The sequence below is a fragment of the Clupea harengus genome, chromosome 10 (assembly GCF_900700415.2).
Source record: "Clupea harengus chromosome 10, Ch_v2.0.2, whole genome shotgun sequence".
Taxonomy (NCBI): Eukaryota; Metazoa; Chordata; class Actinopteri; order Clupeiformes; family Clupeidae; genus Clupea; species Clupea harengus.
In genome coordinates, this window is record NC_045161.1 from 13292152 (window position 1) to 13314547 (window position 22396).

The 22396-nt window shown below is 45.2% G+C and overlaps 3 protein-coding genes across 6 annotated transcripts in view; 2 read left to right on the forward strand and 1 right to left on the reverse strand.

The window, feature by feature from the left end:
• Positions 1-10487, forward strand: part of btbd8 (BTB domain containing 8) — a 38567-nt gene extending 28080 nt beyond the window's left edge. For 2 of the 4 annotated variants that reach the window (XM_012839587.2, XM_031575424.1), the window contains exons 15-19: positions 708-1356; positions 3943-4030; positions 4437-4579; positions 4905-6806; positions 9185-10487. In XM_012839587.2, coding sequence (XP_012695041.2) covers positions 708-1356; positions 3943-4030; positions 4437-4579; positions 4905-6806; positions 9185-9765 — 3363 coding nt within the window. In that variant the 3' untranslated portion in view covers positions 9766-10487. Of the gene's footprint in view, positions 1-707; positions 1357-3942; positions 4031-4436; positions 4580-4904; positions 6807-8061; positions 8081-9184 lie in introns of all 4 variants that reach the window. The other 2 variants (XM_031575426.2, XM_031575425.1) reach the window with 2 other exon arrangements.
• Positions 10488-10596: 109 nt separating this feature from the next.
• LOC105910830 (protein SPO16 homolog) lies at positions 10597-14029 on the forward strand. Its single transcript, XM_012839585.3, has 5 exons — positions 10597-11738; positions 12102-12195; positions 12741-12912; positions 13051-13129; positions 13680-14029. The coding sequence occupies exons 1-5, from the start codon at positions 11664-11666 to the stop codon at positions 13830-13832; spliced, it is 573 nt and encodes a 190-aa protein (XP_012695039.1). The 5' UTR covers positions 10597-11663; the 3' UTR covers positions 13833-14029.
• A 102-nt stretch (positions 14030-14131) lies between these two features.
• On the reverse strand, positions 14132-22394 carry glmnb (glomulin, FKBP associated protein b). Its single transcript, XM_031575427.2, has 18 exons — positions 22136-22394; positions 21690-21815; positions 20573-20683; positions 20372-20480; positions 19890-20145; positions 19582-19669; positions 18940-19115; positions 18262-18315; positions 18114-18144; positions 17866-17955; positions 17578-17619; positions 17365-17438; positions 16975-17056; positions 16598-16707; positions 15578-15641; positions 15188-15323; positions 14919-15013; positions 14132-14745 (listed from the first exon to the last, which is right to left on the reverse strand). The coding sequence occupies exons 1-18, from the start codon at positions 22166-22168 to the stop codon at positions 14659-14661; spliced, it is 1764 nt and encodes a 587-aa protein (XP_031431287.1). The 5' UTR covers positions 22169-22394; the 3' UTR covers positions 14132-14658.
• Positions 22395-22396: the final 2 nt, after the last annotated feature.

Sequence of the window (22396 nt, forward strand, 5' to 3'; positions counted from 1 at the left end):
TACCTCCTTTCCCCTCCACTCATTCTCTCCTGGGCTCTTGCTCTGCATGGCTGAGCCGGAAGCACGGCTGGCGTGCTGTAATTCCTCCCAATCGACACAGAAAGCCCTCCCTCCTTTCCTCTCTCCCTCTCTCTCTCCCAGCGTTCACAGTGATAAAAACAAAGCCCTCTCCTGTCTCTGCCATTGATTAACTCTGCACGGGGACGTCCCATTGATAGAGAACGAGGGAGAGCAGTGATATGGAAGGGCTGTAATTATAGGTTGGTGGTTGAGCACATTATCCGTGCAGACAACAAGAGCTCCACTGTGGCTTTGCTCATAAAGGTCAACCACATCAGTGCTGAGTTGTGCCGGACCGGTGTATGAGTCCACTCACAGGGTGACAATAAGCAGACTCTTTGGCCTTGCTCGTTGAGACGTTTCACTACATGGCCATTGTTGTCTGAAGATGCAATTGTAAAGTAAGAGGTAATAATAAAAGAGGTTTTGCTTTCTGAACAATGCCTCGTAGCTAGGGTTCGATATGACACAGAGGCATGTTGATGAGCTCTTGTCTTGCAACAGTCATGCAACAGTTTGTTTTGATTACATGGCGACCAGATGGCATTGGCTAGATGTAGAATCCCTTCAGCCGTTTAAAGTCTTACTCTTGTCTCTCTCTCATTATCTCTCTCTTCCTCGCTATCTCTCTTTCTCTGCTCCCGTAGCAGAGGCGTGTGAAATGCGCCTCAGGTCCTGCGTCACCGTCTGAAAGCCCCCCCACACATCGGCCCCTCCGGGCCTCCAAACCCCCCCAGCGCCCTTCTTCCTCCTCCTCCTCCTCACCAGCTGCCTGTAGCAGCAACATGAAGTCTGACGGCCTGGGCACCCCTGCCCACACCTCCCCTGCAGGGAGGGGCACAGCCGGAAAGCCCAGCAACGGAGACTCCATGCGGCCCAAGAGCGACAAAGCCCGGGCCCCTGTTGACAGGAGCACCACTGCCAAAGCCAAGGTGGCGTCCACCGCTGCTGCCCCCACCAAGCCAGTTGCCAACGGCACAGCGGCTACCGCGGCACGAAGGGCGGAAGCCAGTTCCACTGCCAATGGCCCCAAGGGGTCGCCCACGGGGAAAGCAGGGGCCACTAAGGACACTCAGGACAAGAAGATCACCACCATGGGTGCCAGGTCCAAAGCCGCTCCATCCACAGGGGGTGCCACGGCGGGTCAGAACAGGACGGCTAAGCCCTCAAAGCCGAGCGGCACGAGCAAGGACTCACCCTCGGGCCCCAAGGCCCAACCAACACCCTCCACGTCGGGCAGCGCCTCTCCAGACAACAGCTCCGGGAGCCTCCGCACCAACGGCCAGTCAGCCACAGGTCAGAGCGCACAAAACAACCACACCCACACAGCACAAAACACCACGCCTTCCAGCCACACTCTCTGTCTGTCCGAGGTCCACATAACACACACACACACACAGACTGTTGTAGATCCAAAACCACACACATTCACATAGACCCAGACCACTTCCACTTTCAAGAACAGTGAAACTCTTGTTTTTTGGAGCACAGCATCAAAAACAAAACACAAAATTAGATAAAACTTTACTGAATTAGTGTCAGCATAACCCCCCCCCCCCAAACAATATCACAAGGCAAGATGCCGGCAGCAGGCAAGCAGACAGACATCATCCGCGAATAAAGGTCTCCGATCCTGTCTGCCTCTGAGCTCACAACCTCTCTGAGAGAGCGCCACACCTCAGTCCAGCAGCTCCATCCTCCATCTTCCTCCTCATCCCCGTGGCTGCTGTTCTGTCCTGTCCTGTCCTGTTGCTCTGGCAGAGAAGAACAGCTGCTAAAAATAGCTTTCACTCACAGACCGACTTGCTGGTTGTTGGGGAGCTACTTGAGTGAGCGTTTAGCAGATTAGCTGGTTCAGTGGACCTCAGGGGGCAGGGAGGGAGGCAGGGAGGGAGAGCAGGTTCACTGCAGACAGTTTTTGTGTTTCTTTGCTTGTGTGTTGTGAGTGTGGGTGTTTGTTGGTGGTGGGCTTCATTGGATAGTACTTTCTTCTACTGTTTTGTGAAGTGTTGGGTCATCATAGTTTGGTCTGTGTGTCCGTTAGCTACAAAAGGGGTGTGTGTGTGTGTGTGTGTATTTACATTGTTGCCACAGCTTTTGTGAGCTGTGTGTATGAGAGTCAGTGAGTGTTTGGGAAGTAGTAGTATCAAGGTGAAGTAGTAGTATCAAGGTCTGTGTTTCAGTATATGTTTGTTCATAGATGTTTCAGTGCCGTCTTTTGAGGTCTATGTTTGTAACTGAATGTGTTTTGTTTCAGTAGAGCTTGAAGCCATATGTCTTTGAGGTCTGTGTGTGTGTGTGACTGTATGTGTGTGTGACTGTATGTGTGTGTATGTGTGTCTGTATGTGTGTGTGTGACTGTATGTGTGTGTTTATGGGTGTTTTAGTTGCTCTCTGTCACAGATCTATGAGGTGGGAGGGAATGAGACTCAGTTCACTAGAGTGATCCGCTTCATTGCTTCACAGGAATATTAAGGATTTTTTTCTCTCTGCTCTGTTTGCCTCTTTCAGTTCATTTCCTCCTCTTCTCTCTCCCTCTCTACTCTGTATCTCTCCCTCCTTCTCTTTGTCTCTGCTCAGCCCTTCTCTCTGTTCCCCATTCGAAGCTCTTCCCTGTGCTCGCTCATCTGCCCATCTCTCCAATCTCGCTATCTGATTTTCCCTGTGAGGAAGTGACTGACTCGGCCATGACAGAATAGGGGCGACACACAAACACACAGACACACATGTATCACCCACAGCCACAGGCGCTGAAGGTCAACACTCAGCTACCTCCTCTGGAGCGCGCACACACACACACGCACACTTCACACTATGACTAACCACTTATCTTGCCTGCAGTGTGCGTGCGCATGTGTATGTGTGTGTTATGTTAGTCAATGTCTGAAATGAATTGTAAGTTCAGGAGTGGGTAATATGGTTTAGAATGATAACAGGATCCTCTGGTTATAACAGGGTTTCTGTCACAGCTCTGCCTTAGCCAACAGACAGATACTGAAGATAGATACAGAGAAAGAGTACCATTCATTCCATCCTCCCTTCCCTTCTCTTCCCTTCCCTCTCCTCTCTTCTCTGACATTCAGGACAGTCTGTACTCCTGCTTACTGCCAGCCTGCCACATTCATTAGGATGAGGAACTGATAGATCTTGCTTGGATTGTAATTGGCATTTCTTGTGCTCATAACCTTTCAGTACACAAAGGGCAAGGCAATATGTTGGGATGTGTCTCTCTAACTCGGGCATGCATCAACAACTAGCCTTGTGTACATGTATGTTTGTGTGTGTGGGATATTGCCAACCAATAGCTATGTAAATATATAGCATACATACATGCATTTACTAATTGCATTTAATATGAGAGTCTTAATATGAATTGGTAAAACTGAGTATTTCCCCAGTCTCTCTCTCTCTCTCTCTCTCTCTCTCTCTGTGTATGTGTGTTTGTTTGTTTGTTTGTTTGTTTGCTTCCTTCCTTGTTTCCCTCGTCCATTCTAGTTACTATGTTTGATATGCAGATCACAGACCATACATCCTCAACTTCGCAAAGTCTACACCCACCTGAGGTTATCACCCACACTCACAGAATTATGAAATTGCTGGATGTTGTCTTTTTAAAGCCTGGTTTCAGTTGGCTCAGTAAACAGTCTTTAACCTAAAAACTCTTTTTCCCCTCATTTTTAATCAAATCCACACACGTACATATCCTCCTGGCTAGAGTGAATCATGACTAATTAGAAGAACTGATGAGTGTCCTCTGTGCTTTGTCCTCGGTCTAATTAATTAACGTCTAGCAGAGATGTAGCTCATATTACCCAGGGATCTTGCGTCGGCTGGCAAAGGCTGGTCCAGCTTGTGATTCCCTTATCTGCTTTTTCATTCCAGGTCTCAGGCCCAAAACACAAGCCAAGGTCATAGCCAAAACCACACTGAGCAAATCCAGCCCGAAAGCCGAGGCAGACAAGACAAGCAGGTGAGAGAGCAGCTTATGAGCTCAGCCTGAGCAGTGGTGCAAAACTGCATCAGGAACACTACCTCCACCTGCTGGCGCGCAGTTGCAATTGCACTCAATAACATCACAGTATACCGTTACATACAGTAACAGTTTATGTTTTTTTTTTTTCTCACATTATTTTTAATCAGAGCTAATGTCATCCACGTAACTGTATGCTGTATGCATGACTTATTTTAAAATAAATATATAATAACATATATAATAACTAAATAAATCAAATAATGTAATAATTACATATCCAAGAATGTTGAATCCTTTTCAAAATGATACACTCGTGGTTGACATTTAGTTATGGGGAGATTCCATTATGAAAGTTCTGAAAGGTTCCCCCATGCCAACGGGTTGCTGTGTTTGTGTGACTCAGCCCTAGTAACAGCTCCACTGTGAGGGAGACTAGCAGAGCCAAGAGCGGAGCAGCCAGCAGGCCAACCACAGCCACCTCTGCGCCCAGGACAGAAAGCAAGGGCCGGGCCACCCCAGCCGCCTCTGGCCCTACTGACAACCCCGGTCAGTCCAGCATGTGTGCCTCCCCACACCTCCTTACCTCTTCTATGTCATTTAGGTCTTTTATTATTCCGTTGTGTCTATTTGACTCAACCACTGCTGCTTTCTGTTTGACTGGCTGGTTTTACTCAACCATGTTTTTCACCTTTGCTATGAGTAAACGCTCAAGTTTTCGCTTCTTGTGTGCCTTTGATTTTTTACACCCACTGTTCTTGCCATACTAACTAACACTGTTAACACACATTTAGTAATGCATTTGAAATATTTTCTGTAGCAACCTGTACTGTCTTTTTAGTGATTTTTTTTTGTGTCCCACTCTTCTCTGTAGGCTCGAGACCAAGCTCAGCCTCCAGCAACAAGAAGCTGGCCTCCCCCAAGAAAGAGGAGGAGAAGGATGGCAGCAAGCGACGCGTGACCAAGCCTGCCCCGGCCACGGCTGCCAGCAGAGCAGCCAAAGCCCCCGCCGCCTCCTCCAAGCCCTCCCCTGTCTCCAGCAGCAAAGCCACACCAAAGCTGAAGGGTTCTGCTGAGGCACCCAAAGCAGCCGGTCAGGCCAAAGGCCCCGCCGCAGCCAAGAAAACAGCAGCCGCGGCCAAGGAGGCTGCCAGCACCAAGAACTCAGAGACCAAACCTCAGCCCAGCAACACGGAGGCCGCAACAGGCCACGGCAAGCCAGGTGTGGCACCCTCTCATGTCGAACAGGGAAACATTTCTGGAAAACCTCCAGCGTCGTCAGAGCCACAGAGTTCACAAATCAGCACATCAGCAGCAGGGTCTCTCAGCACAACAGGAGAAGCGAGTCCAGAGCTCCAGAAGGCTGGCAATCAACAAACACTCATCCCCAACATTCCTGCCCAGCCAGCCAGCACAGCTGACCAATCCCTGTCTGGTATCCAAACAGCACAGAGCCAACAGTCGTCTCAAGAATCTGCCCCTGTTGGCTCCACACGACCCTCTGAGGGGAGACCCGCGCCTCAGCAGCGCTCTGCGGACCAGACCAACAACCCTTCCTCCAGCCCCCCACACTCCTCCAGAGACTCAGAAGCTCCCCCTCCGGCCCCCGCGGACACCCCCAGCAGTCTGGCCAGCTTGGGCAGCACCCCGCAGGAGGACTCGTGGAGTGGCGCCCCGCGGAGACCCCAGCTCCAGGCCAGCCCCGAGTCAGAGTCGGCCAGCGCGGCCAGCACCTCGTCGGACGACATGAAGCCTCGTTCGGAGGACTACGACGCCGGCGGCTCACAGGATGACGACTGCTCGCAGGGCCGTGGTGAAGGGGCCTGGCACTGCGGCACCATGCGCTGCCCAGAGTTCCTGGGTCGCAGCAGTAGCGACACCAGCACACCTGAGGAGCTGAAGACCTGCGAGGGACCGGCGGGGCCAGGAGGGGCACTGCGCGTGGAGGTGCGGCTGAGGGGCCGCGAGCCCGACACCACCAGCGAGGAGGAGGTGGCGGCAGCTGCCAGGAGGAGAGGAGGAGGGGCAGCCGCTGGCAGGCCTCGCTCATGGTTGGCCGGTTGCGACGACACCCCCACACAGCAAGAGGCACCAGCGATTGATCTTGGGCAGATGAAAAGCGTGCCCGACCATCAGCTCTTCTCCTCAGACGAAGAAGAGGAGGAGGAAGAGGAAGAGGAGTCTGAGGAGGAGGAGGAGATGTCCGAGGTGGAGGTGCTGAGAGGGCGGGAAGGAGGAGCGGGAGGAGTGGAGCCCGCTCCGGCTGAACCCTCGCCCCAGTTCCAGGGCATCATCAACCTGGCCTTCGAAGACGCCGCCGAGCAGGATAACCAGTTCCAGCCGCCCCCTTCAACCACCACCACAACTGCATGCTTCCGCCGCTCCGTGCTGCTGTCCGTGGACGAGTGTGAGGAGCTGGGCTCGGAGGAGGGAGGCGTAGGGGACGTCTTTGAGACCGCGGCCCCCCCAAACAATGACAGCTGCCCCCCGACACACTCCACCAACACGTCCCAAGACAGCCAGGACACTGAGGTCAAGGGGGTGGTGTTCCTAACCGAGGTCCAGGAGTCTGCGCTGGGAGAGGCCCGGGACGGGCAGGACCCGCCTCCACAGGAGAGGCCCTGCCACCTGGACCTCAGGCACACTGAGCAGTACTGCAGCAGCGTTCCCAGCACCAAGCCCCCTGACAGCACGCGGGCTGAGCTCCGGCTGGACTTACACGAGCCGCCGCAGCAGGCAGCCAGCTCCCCCTCCCAGGCCTCCCACTCCCCAGCAGGTAATGTATAATGTTAGGACCCCGCCCCCCCACCCCCAAGTCTGTAGCCCATTCCCAAGCCCCTCCCACAAACGCACTAACTACTCCCAGTCCCCCCCACCTTACCACACTCCAGCCCCAGCTCCCCACACTTAGTACATTGCAGTGTAGTGTCGCCTTGCAAGATACAATCTCCTCAAAGTCAAATGCTGTTGGCACTTGTCCTTTCTTTGAGGATGTTAATCATCTGTCTAAGAGTATTTCTATTAACCAGTAGATATCAGCCAATATCACCATAGAGTCAACAAATTCATAATAATCTATAGATATCCCCATATCTCAAAGCTCATTGAAAATAATCAAAATTTGTCCTTTGTCTTGTTTAACTTGAGTCTGTAACATCAGGGTGTCCATCGAAAGATGGCACATTACAATCTTAAGTAGTTTTAAGCAAACAACACTATTCAGTCAACGTTGAAAAAGTAACCTACCTTGACCCAGAGCCACTGTGCCCTTGACACGTCAGTTTACAGCAGAGCAGGGCAAAGAGCAGTTCCATCAGGACTCCTCATTCTAAAACATTAGGAACCTGCTCAGACAAACTATTGGAGAAGGCGTTGCTTTGTGGCAAGGCCAATCAGCGTTAGTCATATCAATGCACTTTGATGTACATACAGAATTGAAGAAGATGCAAACATTACAACTTTTGTGTTAGTCATACCCTGGTATTATTATTTCAGTTTCGTTTATTTATTATTTGTATTTTATTTTCTTCTGTTTACGTAGAAGACATGCAGCCTCTTTTGCGGCTATTTAAATTCACTATATGCACAAGTGGCCCAGTTGCTCCTCCTAGTGGATGGATTCTTTAAAAGGGAAACAAAAAGAGACATTTTAGATGACTTTGTGACAGCCATTGAGGCAACACACTGTTCCATGAGAAAAATAGTGCCTCACGTGTATATGAGATGTATACAAGTGAGACCACCTTTCTCCTGTGCCAGCTGTTGCCAGCTGTTCCTCTTGATCCTCACATAAACTCTCTGAGTTTAGACAACCCAACAAGCACTTTCAGCATAAAGACATCTTAGAAAGTCATATTTTATTTTGTTGTCCATTAATTTTTCAATCCCATAAATGTCTGTGAGTGTTATTATTTTAGTTTATGTGTGTGAGTGTGTGTGTGTATTACTGTTGTCTTGTGTCATTGATGCTTTTTTTTATTTTGTATTATTATTTCATGTGTCATCTCCTGTTTGGATCGCTTCTCCACTAGACCATGGTGTCTGTAGTCTGTAGGTACCCATCTCCTTAATTGTAGATCTCTTATGTTATTTATTGGGTTTTTTTTATGCTGTAGTTTTTTTTGGTTTATTTGTATGTAATTTTGTAGTGCCAGTAGAAGTTTCTGTATATGCTATGTTTTTAGAAAACCCTTTCACGGTTCCACTATGTCCCTTTTTTCACTGGTATGGTACCACTCCCTGCACCTTTCCATAGCTCTCTTCCAGTGCAGAAAACCACTCAAGCATTTAACCCTGAAAAGCAATACGTGGTGAAGTATCATTTAATTGCATGATCCTCATTTGTTTGCAACCAGTGGATTTTCTTTAATGTTAAAAAAGAGCAACAAACTGCAAGCAAACATGTAACAACTGTGTTATGGGAGACCTCATGGTAGAACATATGCACTCTAGTCCATGCAAGTGAAAGCACTATGCTTAGTGTTAGTTCTACAACATTAGTGTTTTATAATAACAGAAAAATAACTCAGATCTTTACAATACTTAATGCACAGGACTCAGTGATAAGTTAACAGCAACAACAGAACAAACATATCTCGTGCCTGACTAAAACCTGAGTTGCCGTAGTGACTGAGTTTATGGTTGCACTGGCAGAAAGGCTTGTCTCCTGGTAAAGAGACGCATTGAAGGGAAGCATCCCTTTTCCTCTGTGCATCACCTTAAGGGCAACTGTCCATCCTCCCTCTTGCCTCCCACACATCCCAAAGTCCAGCCACATCTCTCTGGAGACTTTGGTGTTTCTCTTAGCTGCTTCTCCAGATCAGCTTATTTGTCAGTGAACCACCATTGCTCATTCCCCAACATTTGCATCCAAGTGAATGACAATGGTGAATTCAAGTTCCAGTTCAGCTGTTATCATTTTGACATTTACATTTGTAACCATTTTTAAAGAGGACACAGTTGCATTAGGGGTGAAACTAATGTCAACCAATGCTGGAATAGATAATATCACAAAGCTTCTTAAATTAAATTTGTATGTATATGTTTTATATCTTTTTGTGTGTTCAGAGTACAAAGTACAAAGAAAGTACAAAAACACAAAATCCAAACGCTGAATCACTTTGGTCATTGTGCAGTATTGTCAATTGCTTTTAGGGGACTTTGATGCTTGTGACAGAGTGGATCAAAGCTGCACTCATAGTCGCCGTCCATCCAAAGCCCTCTCTCCCATCTACGAGATGGACGTGGGCGAGGCCTTTGAGCAGAACTTGGACGCGGAGGGGAATGCTGACGGAGACTCGAGCGTCACAGGACAGCAAGGTGAGGAGCGAGAACCAGAAGAGGAGCAGGGGGAACAAGAGAACAAGAACGAGGACGAGAACCAGGAGGACGAGATGGAGAATGAGGGTGGGAACAGCAGATTTGCCCAGCGGGACTGGCACCTGCTGCGGCAGCTGCTGACCGAGCAGGACTCCAGTCTGGGTGTCATCAACTCGGTGCCTGAGGACTTGAACCTGGCGCAGTACCTGATCAAGCAGACGCTGTCGCTGTCGCGCGACTGTCTGGCCGATCACGCCTTCCTGCCTCACGAGAAGGAGAGCTTCAAGCGCTGGGCTGAGCTCATCTCCCCGCTGGATGAGTCCACGGCCAGCATCACCGTCACTAGCTATTCCCCCGAAGATGCTGCTTCCCCGCAGGGAGAGTGGACCATCCTGGAGCTGGAGACTCATCACTGACCCACCCACCCCCACACCAACTCCAGAACTAACAGTAATCCAGGCAGAGACTCAGCTCACTCTTGTAGTCTCCTCAAAAGACCTGCCCCATCACCCAAACTTCCTTTAAGAAACGTTCTCCTAGATTTTTCTCTGGACTGGTACTGACTCTTTCGGTCTGTGGACTCTCTGGGTTGCTATCCTGGGATGAGAGCTAGGCCTAGTCTTTCTCTGAACTCATGTGTGTTGAGAGAGTCCATTAACATCAGGGTTTAGATCAGGACTAGGCTCAAGTTCTTTGGCCATGACAGTAGCCAATATATCAGTTAAAGTTCATATTGCTTTGTTTGAATGGCTAATCCTTTTTTTGGAGGAGTGTTCTCTGTTGTTTATTTATGTTTGTTTGTTTCTATGGACTTCCAAGCTGCATCTCATGCCACTTTGCCCGGAACCCACCGTGCTTCTCCTCTTGAAAGGTACTCGTTTTTAAAAAATGGACAGATTGTCGCCAAGGCAATTTGTTTTGCATGCAGACATTTTTGTAATTCAAAATTGTTTACTTGGTGTTTGCTTCAGTCTTTGTTAGAAAACCAAAAGAAAAAAACGAAGAGATGTATTTCTTTCTCATGCATCTTTCATGGCATTGGTTAGATGGCATTTGCTAGAAAATAAAGAATATGTAGATGGCCTGTTGGTTTACATTTCACTGTTGTGATAAAGCCAATAAAAAAATGTGGTTCCAACTGTGTCATGTGTCATACAGATTATAGCACTATTTAATCTGCTGTAAAACATATACATACTAGTTACAGGGTTTCTATTAAATTATGATATAATAATAAGTCTTTATTATCTTGAGGTTAAAAGATTGGTATAGGACTAAAGCTATGTTGTCAAAGACTTATTCTATGCACATCTGTTTGGAAAACATCTGTGCCAATCCCATGTTAGGAAAACGTTTTTCATGTACCAGTGTATAGAGCATCACCATCTAGGAAAAAAGTACTGTTGTGGAAACATCAATGCAATGCTGAAGTATATATGGGTAATAAAAGTATGTCGTTCTACATTCATTCAAAACCAGAGTTTGCCAAACCATTCTGACCATCACAGAGCCTTGATTATAAGACCGTTGTGATTGCAGTAGAAAATAGCCAATAATTAACTAGAGTAAATCATGCAGCAGATTACTAATCACCCATTCATCTAGTATAACAGCGAATAGTGAGATAAGGATAAAAAGTAAAGTTTAAGTCAGGAAGACTTTCATTTGGTCCAATACAAGACATCAAATACAATTTAATCATTACATGCTGTACCGCATACCTGTCAAATCTCACGATTTTTAATGTCTCATGTCTCACGTACGTGAAGATGAATCTCGCGGATCTCACGGGATATTCACTCCGAATATCGTAGAATAATAATTACAAATTCATTAGAGTGCTGTGCAGTGCGAGGTTGCTGGCTCACTATGTATGACAGTTTTAGGCTACTAGTCCACAAAGTTTCAATATCCAGCATCACGGAACTTCTTATTTGGAGCCGAACCGGACCTCGAACCAAATGCCTCGCAAATATAACAGTATGCTTGCACGTGTTTTGTTTTGTGTGAGATGGGGATGTCTCACCGAATTTAACGGATTTCATGTCATGTATGATACCTGTGGTTGAAATGATAATATGCATTGTATACATTTGTTTTGTGACGTCCAGTCTAATACCGTAAACCCTATAAAAGGTGGACATGCAGCATTATTTTGAAAAGGTAAATGATACGTATTACCAGTTTTATCTTCTTCATGAAGACGCATATTTCTTTATGCTTGATGCACCAAATACACTGCAGTCCATGTCATGACCTTCCTACCATAGATGAAAGTAACAGGTGACAGTGCCACCTAGAGGTGCATTAGTAAATGACCATGGCAGACCAGCAAAAGGATAAAAGTGATTCATGGCAGACTACAGTTATAGTTAGCACATCACTTCAGGTAACAACTACTGTTCATTTTCTAATACCCATTAAGGCCTAGTTGGGTGTTATGTGAGGCCAGAGACACGAGTTTTGTCTAAGCTAAGTAACAGTATGGTTAGGTAACGTTAATGAAGAAACATTAGCAGCTTAGCTTGCCATCGGTTTTTTTTTTTTTTTCAGATAAGGTTATTTTTAACATTATCTGAACAGAAAAGGAGCTAGCAAGATCTTCCCTCTTTTCATTACTTTTTTGCTCAGGTTAACCCATGGTTTCCTTAATTGAATAACATTTTACCAACTAACTTAGAACTTAACTTTTCCAGTGGCTAGTCAGGTCCATCTACTGAGCTAGGATACTAGATAGGTGTTTTCTTCGCAGAATCACGAGTCGGCACGGCTGTTACGCGCTCAACAGCACCGGGTTCGGTTTTCAGACGGTGTCGCGTCTGGAGCCTTCGTTTTCCCCCTTTCAGGTAACATTACATTTACTGAAGTTGGTAGGTTGCTCGTTCGCTTCTCAAACTCAGACCAAACCTGCTCGCTTGCTTAGCTAGCATAGTTGTGGTAAAATGTTGGCATCTGAGACGATTTTCATGAAGGAATCAAAAACGTTATATCATATTGCCATTAGCATCTCTGCAGCCTACCACCTGCTCTGAGAGGAGACATATTACACCGCCACCCCTTAAACAGGCATCAGGTGTCTCTATCCTTCCATTATTGCTGGTGAGTGAGGGGTGGCGAAGGATCTCCCCTGGGGCACGGTCAGTTTTTTTGTAGAGATTAAGCAACTGCCCTTGGCTTAACCCCTCCAAACGTAAACACGAATGACAGCGTTAGGTGTGTCATCATGAAAACGAATTGTTTTGAAGATATTGGTTTCAGTTGTTTTTTGTGAAAAGGTAAATGAGCGCATACGCCTCCCCTACAACTATATTACGAGTTTATCGTGATTTGGGGGTGCCTAATGGTACTGGGAGATATGGCAGATGTATGTGACCCCTGGCTTCTATGACAGGTTCAGCCTTCATGTTAGTCGTCTCTCAGGAGATTCCAGAGCCATTGGAGAACGCTGACCTGTATGAGAAGATCCAGAAGTTTGTGCAGGTGCACAGAAATTGCTTCCTCTTGCTCCAGGCTCCCGTGTTCGGGAAGAAAGAGTGGGATGTCATGGCAGCTGTACAGACCAGGTGACGGGATAGATGTTGATAGTCTTTATTTTTATACTATCACTATATTGAGAGTATTAGGGAACCCATATCAATTAGCAAGTAAGTAATCATATTACTGATGTATTTTTTTTAAACATATATACTTGTTTGTGACAGATTTTTTGGCAGTAACCTTCGTATTCTTCCAGTACACTGTAATGCAAACATGGTCAAGGGGATGCTGACTCTTGCAAAGGTGAGGTTAAATTAGGGGGAAAGGCATGTTCAGAGGCATACAACAAAGCATTTTCATTCATTAAGTGAGTCACCCAACCAAAAATAAACCATAAATCTTAGACTGCTTTTGTGTCTAGGTCACAGCAATCACATTAAGGACTAAGGACAATGATCTAATGTTCACTACACCTAACCACACGTATCAAGTTATTGCAAGAGTATAGCACAGCCTCAGACTCTATGGGCTGTCTTGTGAAAAAGCTACTCCGCAGATAAAGCTAGATTGAAAACTGAATAAGTACACTGTGCCTTAACCTCCCTACCATGATTTAATTAAGACTTGAAATTCAGTTTGGTCCACAACATAGCTTTGAAAATGTGCACATTTTGTTTGTGGGCCTCTGCTTCTTTTCAGATTTGCAGATTAATACAAATTAATATATGTTGATTTATTTTACCATCACATTGCTCATGCTTCATGCTGAAAGTGTGCGTCTGTGTGTGAATTTGCGCTAAAATAATTTAATCATTAAGCCACCAATTTTATATGCATGTGTTCATCTGTTCAGGCCACCAGCAAGCCCCATGTTGACACGGTGAGAGACCGCATGTCCCTGGTCCGTGCCCACCTCATCGAGCGCAGTCCTGTATGGGAGCTGCTGAGGGACATTCAGACTCAGATGCTGGCAGTCCCCACTGGCAGCTGGACTCCTGGAGTCTGAAGCTGCTTATTGCAGTGCAACAACACAAGGTGGATCGATGACTTGATCGTTCCTGGTTATGCTAACAACTTTATTTGCGTTTTAGTTGGCAACTGGTGTCTGTGCAACTATTTAATATAGACCGTAGTTATGTCAACTGTGCTGGAGCTGTATGTACATTTATACGAATTTTTGTCTTTATAACTAGATTATACCAGTTGAGTATTTAGTCAGTAAAGCAGTTATTCAGTAATTGATGAAATGTAATTGTCTTTTAAATATTTAATAGTTGTTGGTTAACTAAATAAAGATCAAATCAATTTAACAACACACTTGTTCTATTTTATTCCTGTTAAACTGAGCTGTATAAAACGAAACAAAATCCTCACATGGCAAGTACAGTACGCTTTCATGTAAATAAGCAGGATGAGCACTAGATGGCAGCAAAGGAAACCTATATGGTTAAACTACATTTATATTAAATCAAAACTCAGATTGTATGGACACAGCATTCATAGACTCCTCATACATATACACATACATCTCCCTAAAGTCATTTGAAAGGCTTATTAAATCTCCTAAGCTCAGAATCCAAACTTGCACAAGTTAAAGTTAGGAATTTACAGTCATGTCATAAAACAGTTTTGTCAAATGCTCCAAAGTACACTTACACTGACACCTTGCTCATTTAGTCTGACTTGTGTTTCAAGAAAATCCAGATTGTTGGACTCATGTTCTGTTAACTTGCTTTTAAAAGAAAAGTCAGTAAAAAAAATGTTTTGGACCTGGACATATCAGTGACTATGAAAAAGCTGGTTTCTGGTACAGAAAGCAGAGGTCAGTGTTCTCACATAGCTCTGTCCTCCATCAACTCCTCTATTCTCACCACCAGACTGTCCATGAGGTCAAAGGTCACCATGGCACACTGAAGAACCTGCAAATGAACCACAAGGAAAACCTCAACAACTGTCATGGTGATCTCCAGTTCAACATGTGTGGGTGTAGTTATTGTAGTCCTTTCCATCTGTCCCCAGTATCTGCCAGCCTTTGGGTTTGTATGTCAGGGGTGGTTAAGTGAGATTGAACTGCATCCGTGTTTGACATTACCTGATGTTGTTCCACTGCAGACATATTGGACAACTTTTCGTCTCTCACATTGATTTCACGTACTGGTTTCTTCAATTTCAGAGCTTCTCTTCTCTCTGGAAAACGTTTCACACATTACGTATATTATGGTTATTGATCATGTGTGCACATTCTGTGTTTTCTTGATGGTTCTAGGACATAGGCAGATACGATCAACTTTATTGATCCAATCCAAGCAAAATGAAAGTATATGATGTATATAAGTATAAGCTAAAGCTGGTTCTTCCTACCCTTGGCTTTGTTCTTCTGATTCTCTCTGAGAGTCTTGAGCTCAGAGCCATAGTAGGTCCTGGACAAGCTGAGGCAGACACGCAGGACCTTCCGGTAGCTGTCAGACAGCTTACACAACTCTGCCCACATGCTCTTCTGGGGAAGGCACAAGCATCAGGTTGTATCCAGTTAGATTGCAATGTGGTTTTCACGTAATAATATGGTTATGGTAAAGTGGCGGTGTGCTTTTGTGTTGCTGATACTGTTCATCTTCATTCTCTTGAAATGTTTTAATAAGCATATTAAACTTTTCATGCCCACCGACCTTCAGTTACTAGATAGAATGGTGTGTGTTTGTACATTTCCCCAGCACCAGTTTATTACTACGGTAAATCATGACAGTTACTTACTGAAGAACTCTGTTCCTTCTCCTTGATGAGCAAAAAACGTAGCAAGTTCAGGGATTCCATTACTCTGTTGAAAAGATGTAAATGACAATTACACTTTGGAAATCAACTCTGGCCTCAAAACATATGCTACGACGGGAAACCATGAGAAAACAGCCACCACACAGACACACAAAGCCAGAGCCAGTTCTCATGCGAAGAGCCAAAAGAAGATTAGCCCCGCATCTTCCCATTTGGCACTGTGAATGATGGGGATGCTCATATCATTAACGGGGAGAGAGCCTCATCAGCTGACATGGGACTGACGTCCAGGGGCATTTAATGTGTGATATAAGCATGCAAGTGGTCCTGCACATGACACCGGAGTCCCTGGACCTCAAGGCTGTGTGTGTGTGTGTGTGTGTGTGTGTGTGTGTGTGTGTGTGTGTGTGTGTGTGTGTGTGTGTGTGTGTGTGTGTGTGTGAGTGTCTCTGTCTGCCATCTGCCTGGTGCTGGATCACTGGCACAGCTCTCCAGGATCTCTCTGCAGCATCACATCCATTAATGATGAAGCAGGACAGGACTGCCTTACATGCCCGCCAAGCCTCTGTTACCACTGAGCTGCGACTAGAGTCTCTATGTGTTACGGGCAGACTGAATACAATGAATGGATGGAGAAAGGGGTGTCTATAATCAGTGGTTACCAAGACAGAGTACCTGTGAGGGTTGAGTAACTTGAGAGAGGTAGTCATATACAGAGTAAGATGGTGGTTACGAATGAATATGTTCTGATGAAGAAGAAAGAAATAGCTTCAAATGTTTTTTGGAGATTTACCCAACAGTAGTAGGTGGGGAATTAACAGTTTATTACTGATTTACAATGGGCTCACATTTCAACGAGAAAGCCAGTCAACACAAATCTTACTACTGATGTGAGTAAACCACACAGAGACTTGGTGGTTTGGACCCTTTGAGTTATAGAGGAGTGATGATGATGAACATAGTTCTGTGTTTATCATGGGTAAGTGTTGGAAAGTGTCCTACCTGTCCATTCCCTGCAGCAGGTCCGTCTGTGGCCCCTGTGGGAGGCTCAGGATCAGCTGCAGCAGGGACAGCAGGTGCTCCCCTGAGAACCAACAGCTCACTTTCCCACACTGGACACCCACAGGATACAAAGCAACTTAGTACATGTACAACACATACCGTATGCAGATGTGATTTTGTGTACTTTGCGCAACGTGTGTCTTTTTAAAGACCTTGTATTATCTGGAGTTTTCATGCATGCTTTTTTCTTATGGATTGAAAACTTTTAGCATGTTTTCCGGAGCCGGACTCAATGGACTCTACCCTGCATCGCTAAGTTTGGACACTCCGTCATTTATTACGGGTTTACAGCTACATCATTTAAAGTGGTGCAGTACCTTAGCAGGGTCCACCTGGTTCTTGGTGTTCTTAATGACAAGCCCCTCCACCCCAGCATGACGACTGGTTTTCAGCATGCACCTTCAGTTGGACACACAATTTGTTGTTGTTGTTTCTGACATAGTATGGTCTTACACATTATGTTATAGCCTTCACAGATCAACCAAGGAGACGAGAGGCAAATATATTCAAAGCCTGAATATATTATTTCATTAATAAACATAACATTGACACACATTTATTATAGATGAGTACAATCTCTTTAATTACTTCAATTAATTATAGACGGTCAAAGACTGCGTTTATTTTGTGAGTGAGTATTGTACTAACACGTAAAAAACATCAGTCTTTGGACCTACATAAAAGTATAGTTTTGTTTGTTTTCTTACCTGAAGAATCTGTGTTTAGCTTCTCCATTCAGTTTATCTATGAAGAGCTGGAATACATGTAGCCCCTTGGTTTTCTGTGAAGAGATGACATGACCAAGGTTAGCTGTTATCTGAGGGCCATATAACTTACACTTTAGACTGTTTGTTATAAAACAGTATATGTTATAAAATATTAAATGTACTCAGTTTTGATAGCCTCATTGCAAAACTCACCAAGTGCTTTATTGGACACACAGTCATGATTTCCACCAAGTTCTGTGAAGAAACCAACCATTTTTGATTACCTCAAGATGTTATTATTTGCAGCTTTTAAATAATTTAGTAATGCATTTTAAGTTTACATCTGAAGGAATAACACTGGATATTGTGTGTAGTGCTTTTATCTAAGGATACCATACTGTACATGTTTGTGTGATTTGTTTTGGGCTGGTATGTGATCTGTGTGATCTTTCTTTTTACATATTATTTTTCTAGTTGCTTCCTCGTTGCTCCTGCATTCACCTGGGGCACCGTGTAGAAGGCCCTGAGCTCCAGGATCTCCACAGGCAGGCTGCTGTCTTCTACTCTCTCCAAACTCTTCTCACACAGATCCTGACAGCACAGCACAAAGGGGGTTACCGAGGTTACAACCACACTCTTTCAGCTACTGGCACCACAACCAGTTGCAATCTAGTGGCATTAGTAAAAAAAAAAAATCCAACTGCTCCTTATCTAACCGAGATACTGTATGTGTACTGCAGCATTCTTACCAGGCCTTTCGTAAGCCAGGATTCATCTTTCCTATCAGAGAAAAAAAAAAGTTTCAAAATGTTTTCAGTTTTATTAAATGCCGCAGTTGTTTTTGTGAGTAATTATTGAATGTTAACATCATTTAACTCTATGTATTTGGCAGCATACCTAGTAAACAAAAGCTTGACGTAATCCATGTTGCACTGCAGAACAAAAACAGGGCTAAGAGGAGAGAGGACAAGTTATATGTTAGTTATTTGATGTGACATTTTCAAGCAAGATTGCAGGTTTAAAATGTAGCCCAGTACACTGACTGAGCCAAATGAATCCTTTCTGCACAGAGATCTGTAAGTGGTTTCAACATTCTCCGCACAGTAGGCCACAAGGGAAATGACATGTCAGTTTCACATGAATGTATGTGCGAGATATAATAATGTGGTTGAAAGGCAACAGCGAGCTGCAGCTGAGACGTTCCACTGCTATTGCTGTTGCAGGTTAGAGCACAGCCGAGGAAGAACTGTCAGATCAGGGTTAAAAATAACTACGACAAATGTTTTTTGTCTGTTTTTGCGTCTTCCTTCTAGACAAGAAAGAAAGGCTCAGACAGTTACATGTTCTTGCAGCACCCAAAATGTGGTACAAAGGAGCTGAATTTGAACCCATACTGTAGGTGCACTGTGACTTCAGCTACTGTTCAGCTGTTTTCAGCTACTATGCGATCTCTTGGCCTATACTGGTTGATGCAAAAGATTTGTGACCAGCACTGTGGCTGTGTGTTCTTTTTGTGCATTTTAAACATGCAGACTAAAAAGAGACTCTCCTCCAAATATCTACAACTGCCCCTACCAAAAGATTGCAGGAAATGTCTCCATGGCGATGAGCTGGACAAAGAGGAGGTAGGCGAGACAGGCACGGGACTCTACAGAGTAGCTGGCAGCCTTAGAGATGGGCTCCTCTCCCTTCCCCATGGGCTGGTAGAACAGGAGGACAGGCAGGGGTTTCTGGATGGCTGGCAATATGACCTGGAAGAGTTAAAACAATCTACTAGTAGCTAGTGCTTAGCCACATCATTTGTTATCTCAGTCTTCAAAACACTCATTTAATATAATGTCCACCATATTGGACATACTCATCATACTCATACTCATCATATCTATCCATTTCTGGATTTTCTTACCACTGTTTGTACAACCAGTAATTGTTTGTCATACAATCATGGCATTGTTCAGAAGAACCGAAACACAGATTTGCAGAGGCAGACAACATCCTTCCTTGAAAGCTATAGTGTGTGTGCACTCATTTTTGGGGTTAACGTTCCACTGGGTTGTAACTGAAGTCTGACCACACAAGATGACGTAACCCTCAGGTCAACAACTCCTTTAATTAATTCACTTGAGTTCAGGGTTGCAACAGGACCCCGTTCAGACCGAAACTCTCCTGGAACAGTGAGGTCCACCCCTGCAGTATCACATCCAAGAACTGTCTTACCATGATGCCGGTGGCAAAGGTCCAGAAGGAGCTGTTCGGGCCCTGCAGTACTGCCTGCAGCAAAGGCTCTCGCAGACCCATCATGCAACTGAGGGCAGAGAATGGGAACGTTAGCAAAGAGGCCCAACTCACACTTTCACACACTTTCACTCAAATCAGAATTAATTGCACACCAACACACTCTTTGGTGACCAGAATTCTGAAAGGGTTATGGGTACTTATTTTGAATATGACGTACACATGCTCTATTCATTCTACACATTCTATTAATTCTAATGGCAAAGCACTGAGACACGGCGAACACTCACAATTTAACAATATCAGCTCTCAGCCCGTCATTCGCTGCAGCAGACGGCCCTCCTTTCTTAGAGTCGCCCTTCTTCACCTCCTCCACAAAGGGCTGAATGAAGTCCAGCAGGGCCGTGCAGCAGCGGCTCAGGCAGTGCACGTCCACCTTCTCCTGCTGCCTGGTGTAGGGCACGGGCAGCCGGGACACCTGCTTCTGCGCAGCCTCCAGCACAGCACCCACACACGGGCCCTTGCCACCACCCAGCCTCAGCAGCACTGCCGAAAAGAGGCCCGGACTGGTTAACTGCAGTTATGGTTCATCACCAGCAGGGGGACACAGAGGGAATATTTCAGGGGTACAATGACGCGTAGTCTACAGAGACATCAGTCATTTGTTTACTCTTACTTCAAAGTAAAGGCGTATTTTGGAATAGTACATCTATCCACACAAGTTATGATTGTGACAAAGGTTAGGGTGGGTAGGGTGTTGACGGTGAATCACCTGTCTGGAGAAGCGGGAGGAGACATATAACTGTTTCACCGATGGCGCCAGGATCACAGTCCTCCAGTTGTCCAAACAAGTTGTCAAATAGATCCTTTGGTTTACAAGTCTGCACAGAGCATTGAGATTCACATTCATATTAGGAGTATGTTACAGATGTATGGGATGTGTTCCATAATGTCCACTAGCAAGCGCTCTTACCTGCACTAGGTGAGAGACAGCAGCCTCACAGTGGACAGGGTTCCTCCGCCGTTTCACAATGTCACGGACCAGTGACTGTAGCAGCCCAAGGCCAAGGGCCTTGACTATACCCTACAGCATAGAGACAAAAGTAAATGGAACAACAAGCAATGAGAATGAAACTAACATCTATTTAAAAGCTACACCATAGATATGGGCATATAGTGCTTGGAAAATGAAATGGTGAAAATTAGTGAAGCCACAGCAAGGAGTTAAAATCATTCAAAGTAATGGATGGATACTCTTAAAATATGTAATTTCCTGTCGAAATATGCAGTTTTAATACAATTCGAGCCACAGTGTGTAGTTAAATCCAAAAGCCATCCTGTCATTATTCATGTAGCCACACTCTGAACTGAACGCCCCTGCTACTGAGTGGCTGCCAGCAGAGTTGAGAAATCTGACAGACCCTCAAAAACACCAAGGGGTCAGAGGTCAGTGCCTTGGGCATGGGGACGAGGAGAGGTAGAGTGCAGCCAGGGCATCAGTTAAACGGCTCCTGGTCTGTTCCCAGTGGACCAGCACTTTGTCCACTCACTGCTAAAAAGCTGCAATATTTCTCAGAGAAACCAGAGGGGAGGCCCTGAAAGTCCAGCCATTGATTTCTCTCATTTACACATGATGAATGGGAATTGTTCTGTTCAATTAAGAAAGGAGAAGAGAGGCTTGCTGATAATGTACAGAATATCTTTCACACATTTATCTTTCCCATATGCACATTCAGAGAGTTCTGTAAAAAGTAGAGGGACTGTGCAGTTTTCACCCTGACATGTTACTGTCACTTATATTATATTATTTGTTTTTGATGCTCAATCATTCCATCTATCGATTCACATTTTACATTTTACACTTAAAACCCTCCCTCCATTTTATACTATTTATTTGGCCTCATTTGGCCCTCTGAGTCAGAATTCTTAGGCCACGGTTTGCATACTACTGTGACACAGTAAAAGAGTTTTAAACTTTTTGTCATTTCTGAGCCAGCTAATTTTCAACAGTCACATCCCATCTCACATCAGACTCACAGGTCCCAAAATACTGCAAGGACATAGAAAGGCCTATTTACTGATATGCATACCTGGTTTTGCTCCTCTTTGATGAAGTCCAGGACCTTGGCAGTCTCTCCTTGATCAATACAGGCAGAGCCAATTTGGATACAGAGTTCACGGTCCTTCTGTCTGAATTTGTGTGCTGGTGTATTCCGCTGTGGTCATCACAAAAAAAAAGAACCACAATTTTAGCCATAACAAACCAAATAGTAGTGAATTCAAGCATACCAGTTGTATTACATTAATTGATACTAGTGTTGAGTGATTGAGTTCATTTTACATTTATCAAAAAATTCAATGACTGACATTCACTGATATGGTACTGCTTCTGCCACAGGCCATGACGTTACTTCACAATCAACTAATTTTGTGTTTCATTTCACTGTTCCAAAAAACTGCCAAGACTGTCTGACTGTCAATGGCGTTTTGTCCATCTGATGATACAGCTTACTGGCTTCACAGATGGTTCACTCACCCATTTCTGCACGACGTCTTGAAATTTTGGCATTGCCTGGGTCTACACCTTGCAGATCCTCTTGTGATGTTGTTTACTTTATTTAGCTACACTCGCAGATCTGATGTGTAGCACTGCCGAGCAAACAAGGCTATGTTCTCAATAAAATGAAGCGTCGCCTGTTGCTACCCTCAAGACTAGCTGAAGTAGCCTATACTAAGCCGCCGACACTGGGAGTAATGGTAGGCGCTGCTCTGTAAAGCTCTTATCAAAGCAGTGTGG

Excerpts from the sequence above, each read along its gene's own strand:
- LOC105910830 (XM_012839585.3), top strand. The coding sequence starts at position 11,664 with ATGACCATGGCAGACCAGCAAAAGGATAAAAGTGATTCATGGCAGACT. Across the intron at positions 12,913-13,050 it reads ATGGCAGCTGTACAGACCAG|ATTTTTTGGCAGTAACCTTC; the intron begins GTGACGGGATAG and ends TGTTTGTGACAG. Across the intron at positions 13,130-13,679 it reads GGATGCTGACTCTTGCAAAG|GCCACCAGCAAGCCCCATGT; the intron begins GTGAGGTTAAAT and ends TCATCTGTTCAG.
- glmnb (XM_031575427.2), bottom strand. The coding sequence starts at position 22,168 with ATGCCAAAATTTCAAGACGTCGTGCAGAAATGG. Across the intron at positions 20,684-21,689 it reads TCAAAGAGGAGCAAAACCAG|GGTATAGTCAAGGCCCTTGG; the intron begins GTATGCATATCA and ends TCTATGCTGTAG. Across the intron at positions 17,057-17,364 it reads GCTAAACACAGATTCTTCAG|GTGCATGCTGAAAACCAGTC; the intron begins GTAAGAAAACAA and ends GTCCAACTGAAG.